This window comes from Erythrolamprus reginae, chromosome 1 (assembly GCF_031021105.1).
Source record: "Erythrolamprus reginae isolate rEryReg1 chromosome 1, rEryReg1.hap1, whole genome shotgun sequence".
In the NCBI taxonomy this organism is placed as follows: Eukaryota; Metazoa; Chordata; class Lepidosauria; order Squamata; family Dipsadidae; genus Erythrolamprus; species Erythrolamprus reginae.
This window is the reverse complement of record NC_091950.1, coordinates 422073889-422079888: the sequence shown is the minus strand read 5'-3', so window position 1 is coordinate 422079888 and position 6000 is coordinate 422073889. Positions and strand designations below refer to the sequence as shown.

The 6000-nt window shown below is 47.0% G+C and overlaps 1 protein-coding gene across 5 annotated transcripts in view; it reads left to right on the top strand.

The window, feature by feature from the left end:
• Window positions 1–6000, top strand: part of TRPV3 (transient receptor potential cation channel subfamily V member 3) — a 33626-nt gene that overhangs the window by 15736 nt on the left and 11890 nt on the right. For all 5 annotated transcript variants that reach the window (XM_070735405.1, XM_070735406.1, XM_070735403.1 and 2 more), the window contains 3 exons: window positions 1–83; window positions 3318–3391; window positions 5323–5488. The exon at window positions 1–83 is cut by the window's left edge and continues 19 nt beyond it. In XM_070735405.1, the coding sequence (XP_070591506.1) occupies window positions 1–83; window positions 3318–3391; window positions 5323–5488 (323 nt within the window). The remainder of the gene's footprint in view (window positions 84–3317; window positions 3392–5322; window positions 5489–6000) is intronic.

Genomic DNA, 6000 nt, shown 5'->3' with positions numbered 1-6000 from the left:
CACTGATCGGAGACCTGAATTGGTTGCAGTTGGCAGGACAAGCCATGGTTATTTTGGGAGCTGTGTTTATTGCTATTAAAGAGGTAAGCGCTGATATTCCTCATAAATGAGACTGATTCTACACATCCCAGGATAATGTTGCGGGATCCAGACTGGGTCAGTCACCGAATACAGAGGTTTTGTCTTCCGGTGTCCAGCAAATCTGGAAAACTGGGAATTATCAGGGAAATTGGTGGTTCGGGAAATATCAGGGAATCCATGAAAAAAAATGGGATAAATCACGGGGGGAAAACCAACTGTATTTAAATGTTTAAAAGTCGGGGGAAGATCATGTCAAAAAACCAAAAATGGATCGCGCTGCCTGGAAGAGTCAAGCAAAAATGAGCATAACTGTGGCAACAACTTGCTTCCTCAGCTACTGATATTTCTCCATGGCTTAGCCGTTTAGTATTACGTCATAGAAACATAGAAACGTAGAAGTCTGACGGCAGAAAAAGACCTCATGGTCCATCTAGTCTGCCCTTATTCTATTTTCTGTATCTTATCTTAGGATGGATATATGTTTATTCCAGACATGTTTAAATTCAGTGACCGTGGATTTATCTACCACGTCTGCTGGAAGTTTGTTCCAAGGATCTACTACTCTTTCAGTAAAATAATATTGTCTCATGTTGCTTTTGATCTTTCCCCCAACTAACTTCAGATTGTGCTCCCTTGTTCTTGTGTTCACTTTCCTATTAAATACACTTCCCTCCTGAACCTTATTTAACCCTTTAACATATTTAAATGTTTCGATCATGTTCCCCCTTTTCCTTCTGTCCTCCAGACTATACAGATGTTCATGAAGTCTTTCCTGATACGTTTTATGCTTAAGACCTTCCATCATTCTTGTAGCCCGTCTTTGGACCCGCTCAATTTTGTCAATATCTTTTTGTAGGTGAGGTCTCCAGAACTGAACACAGTATTCCTAATGTGGTCTCACCAGCACTCTATATAGCGGGATCTGGTGAGACCACATATGGAATACTGTGTTCAGTTCTGGAGACCTCACCTACAAAAAGATATTGACAAAATTGAACGGGTCCATCTATGACTGGGCCTTAATTAGATCGCAATTTAGAGGGAAATGTCAGGGAAATATCAGGTAATTTCAGAATGCTTTGCCCCCTGGACACCCTGTCCGAGTTTTTGGATTCCTGCTGGAGTCCATCCTCAGGGAAGTTACCTCTAGCAGTGTGGTATTTATAGTGTTGTTGTAAATGTGGTCTGTTGATTGCTGTCTTTAAGTCATCGGCTGTTTGCTTGGGCTGCCCAGGCGTTGCCTTCTAAACCAGGGTGTCAAACACAAGACCCGTGGGCTGGACTTGGCCCGCAATGTGGCGTGATCCAGCTGGCCTGGAAAAGGTAAGGGGGCAACCTGCATCACTTACCAAGACTTATGAAGAGAGATTGCGGGAACTGGGCATGGATAGCCTAGAGAAAAGGAGGGCCAGAGGGGACATGATAGCTGTATACAGGTATATGAGGGGTTGCCACAGAGAGGAGGGGATCACTCTATTCTCCAGAGCACCAGAGGGCCAGACGAGGAACAATGGCTGGAAGCTGACCAAGGAGAGATTCAACCTAGAAGTAAGGAAGAACTTCCTGATGGACAGAGTGATCAACCAGTGGAACAACCTGCCTGCGGAGGTTGTGAACTCCCCAACTCTGGACACTTTCAAGAGGAGATTGGACTGCCATTTGGCTGGGGTGCTTTAGGATTCCTGCTCAGGCAGGGCTTTGGACTTGTTGACCTGCAGGGTCCCTTTCAACTCTAACAATAAATAATAAATAAATAATAACTTAACACCCTTGAAAATGTCCAAAGATACTTCACCAGAAGAGCCCTTCACTCCTCCACTCGAAACAGAATACCCTACGAGACTAGACTTTCAATCCTGGGCCTAGAAAGCTTAGAACTACGACGCCTAAAACAAGATCTAGGTATTGCCCACAAGATCATGTGCTGCAACGTCCTGCCTGTCGGCGACTACTTCAACTTCAACCACAACAACACAAGAGCACAGAACAGATTTAAACTTAATATTAACTGCTCCAAACTTGACTGTAAAAAATATGACTTCAGTAACTGAGTTGTCGAAGCGTGGAACTCATTATCGGACTCCATAGTGTCATCCCCAAACCCCCAACACTTTACTCTTAGATTATCTACGGTTGACCTATCCAGATTCCTAAGAGGTCAGTAAGGGGTGAGTACAAGTGCACTAGAGTGCCTTCCGTCCCCTGTCCTATTGCTCTCCTATATCTCCTATACCTTTCTTCTATTCCTATATCTCTTCTTCTATTCTTTCATTGATATGTGCTATTACTATACCTTCTCTTCTATTCTTTCTTAGATATATTTTACTATGAGTATCTCCTCTATAACCTTCATCATGTATTTTACTATGTGTATAAAGATATATACCCACTAAAACCCTCATTGTGTATTGGACAAAATAAATAAATAAGTAAAAACTTTGGCCTGGTTTACCGAGAAAAAGAGAAAACATGTTAGTAGTTTGGGGAGTGGCGTCAAGCTGGCCACACCCACCCAGTCAGCCACGCCCACCAAGTCCACCATGGCCAGTGAGTGGCATAAAGATGGCCATGCCCACCATCAGCCACAGCCATCCAGTTGGCCATGGCCAGTGTGAGTGGCATAGAGCTGTCCACACCCATCCAGTCAGCCACGTCCACCCAGGCTAGCATATTTATTTATTTATTGTTAGAGTTGAAAGGGACCATGAAGGCCATCGAGTTCAACCCCCTGCCCAAACAGGAACCCTATAGCACACCAGTCAAGTGGCAGTTCAATCTTCTCTTAAAAATGTCCAGAGTGTTGGAGTTCACAACCTCCGCTGGTAGGTTGTTCCATTGGTTGATCGCTCTGACCGTCAGGAAGTTCCTCCTTATCTCCATGTTGAATCTCTCCTTGGTCAGCTTCCAGCCGTTGTTCCTCCTCCGGCCCTCTGGTGCCCTGGAGAATAAAGTGATCCCCTCCTCTCTGTGACATCCCCTCGTATACTTGTAGACTGCTATCATGTCCGCTCTGGCCCTCCTTTTCTCTAGGCTATCCATGCCCAGTTCCCTCAGTCTCTCTTCGTAAGTCTTGGTTTCCAATCCCTTAATCATCTTGGTTGCTCTTTTCTGCACCTTCTCCAGAGTTTCAATGTCTCTTTTGAAGTATGGTGACCAGAACTGAACACAGTACCCCAGGTGTGGTCGGACCAGGGCGTAGTAGAGTGTTATATCGTCTGTTTTATTTCTGCCTACAGAGTGTGGCCATTTTCTTGCTGCGGCCGTCCGACCTGCAAACGATCCTCTCCGACGCCTGGTTCCATTTTGCCTTGTAAGTGATGGGATGACCTCGCTTTGCGGTCCTTGCAATTTATGACAGTAATGTTCAGGCTCTACAGTGGTCCTAATGTAAGGACTGCCTATAGCTGTGCTCCCTTTGCCTCACTCCAACTTCAAAAACCAATCTAGGTTTGCAAGATTACAGAAATTCTCCTTTTAAACCAGCATTTTTCAAGCTCAGGACAATTTTGAGATGGGTGAACTACAACTCCCAGAATTCCCCAGCCAGCATTGGATTCAGAGATTTCTTGCGACGTTTCGACGAGGTCCCACTAGGGCGAACAAGGACAGAAGCACCAGCCTGAAGATGACGAATGGGACCTCATTGAAACGTCGCCAGAAATCTCTGAATCCTACACGGGAAGAAACCTGAATATGCCAAGACCTTCATATATACCATGTTTCCCCGATAGTAAGACCCCCCCCGATTGTAAGACATATGGGGGGTTTCAGGGGGGTCGGCTAATATAAGCCATACCCCGAAAGTAAGACATATGTCTTACTTTCGGGGAAACACGGTACTAAAAGCGAGGGAGGCGTTGGAGCAGTTCGTGGCGCCCTGGCGGTGGTTCCCTCCGCTTTGACGGCGCTGGTCTGCTCGCTCGTCTCCGCAACCGACCCGTTTCCCCGACACGCGTCTGGAGGGGAGGAGCCGCTCTGCGCAGTTGGGCAGCCCTGCCTGCCGGAAAGGAGGCGGGCGAAGGAGGGCGCAGCTCCGGCCGCCCGCTCGGCTCGCTTCTACAACTTCCTTCGCCTCGCATTTCCGGGTTGGCGAGCCTGGATTGTTTTTCCTGCGAGCGCTGGTCCCCGCTAAGCCTTCTGCGCCTGACTCGGCGAGGCGAGAGGGAAGAAGGAGAAGCACAAGTTGATGCGGAGCGAAGGAAGGATAAATGCCTCCCGGGCGCTCCGCATCCACTTGCGCTTCTCCTTCTTCCCTCTCGCCTCGCCGAGTCAGGCGCAGAACGCTTAGCGGGGACCAGCGCTCGCAGGAAAAACAATCCAGGCTCGCCAACCCGGAAATGCGAGGCGAAGGACGGCGCTGGTCCGAAGTTGTAGAAGCGAGCCGAGCGGGCGGGCGGAGCTGCGCCCTCCTTCGCCCGCCTCCTTTCCGGCAGGCAGGGCTGCCCAACTGCGCAGAGCGGCTCCTCCCTTCCAGACGCATGTCGGGGAAGCGGGTCGGTTGCGGGGACGAGCGAGCGGACCAGCGCCATCAAAGCGGAGGGAACCGCCGCCAGGGCTGCTGCCGCGCTGCCGAGCAGATCAGCTGCTGGGCGGCCGAAGAAACCTTCCCTGGATCTTCCCGACTTCACCCTGTCAATTTGGTGAGTGAAGGCGGGAAACGGCGGGGGGGGGGGGGGTATGTAAGACATACCCCGAAAGTAAGACATAGTGGGGCTTTTGGGGGTAAAAAGAAAGTAAGACACTGTCTTACTATCGGGGAAACACGGTATATATATACTATATTCAAAGCAGCACGAAGCTAACAACTTCAGCCTGATGATGGTGAATGTGATTTCACCGAAACGTCGCATAGACACTCAAAATATTACACCGGGTAAAACCCGAACTCAGAACAATATACATACATAGTCATGGTGGCACAGTGGTTAGAAGGCAGTATTGCAGGCTAAGTCACTGCTCACTGCCAGCAGTTCGATCCTGAGGGGCTCAAGGTCAACCCAGACTTCCATCTTTCCGAGATGGGTCAAATGAGGACCCAGATTGTTGGGGGCAAGTGGCTGACTCTATAAACTGCTTAGAAAGGGCTGGAAAGCACCGTGAAGCAGAATATAAGTCTAAATGCTATTGGAATTGCTATATAAACACCACCATGTTGAAACAATGCAATATTAAATGTGTCTAGCAATCTAATTAGGAGGAAGAATAAAAATTAAAAGCTAACGTTTTTGTGGATTTCCCCAGTTTCATCCAGGCGGTGCTGGTGATTGTCTCGGTCTTCCTCTACCTTTTCTCCTACAAAGGCCACCTGCCCTGCCTGGTCCTGGCCATGTCCTTAGGCTGGGCCAACATGTTGTATTTCACACGGGGGTTGCAATCCATGGGCATCTACAGCGTCATGATTCAACAGGTAAGGCAACCTTTGCAAAGCCCTGTTGGGTAGGTCTTGGCTCTCTTGGGCCAGGCCCAGCGATTGAATTCTCTTAAGAGGGAAGCTGCCCACAATTAATCAATTAATCAATTAATCAATTAATCAATTAATCAATTAATCAATTAATCAATTAATCAATTAATCAATTAATCAATTAATCAATTAATCAATTAATCAATCAATCAATCAATCAATCAATCAATCAATCAATTAATCAATTAATCAATCAATCAATCAATCAATCAATCAATCAATCAATCAATTAATCAATTAATCAATTAATCAATTAATCAATCAATCAATCAATCAATCAATCAATAAAGATTTCATTTGATTTGATTTGTATGCCGCCCCTCTCCGCAGACTCGATAATCAACTCTTCTATAGTCTGTCTGTCTGTCTGTCCCTCTCTACCCTCCCTTCATCTGTCTGTCTCTCTCTTCATCCATCTATCATCTTTCTCTCTCTCTCTTTCTTCATCTGTCTGTCTG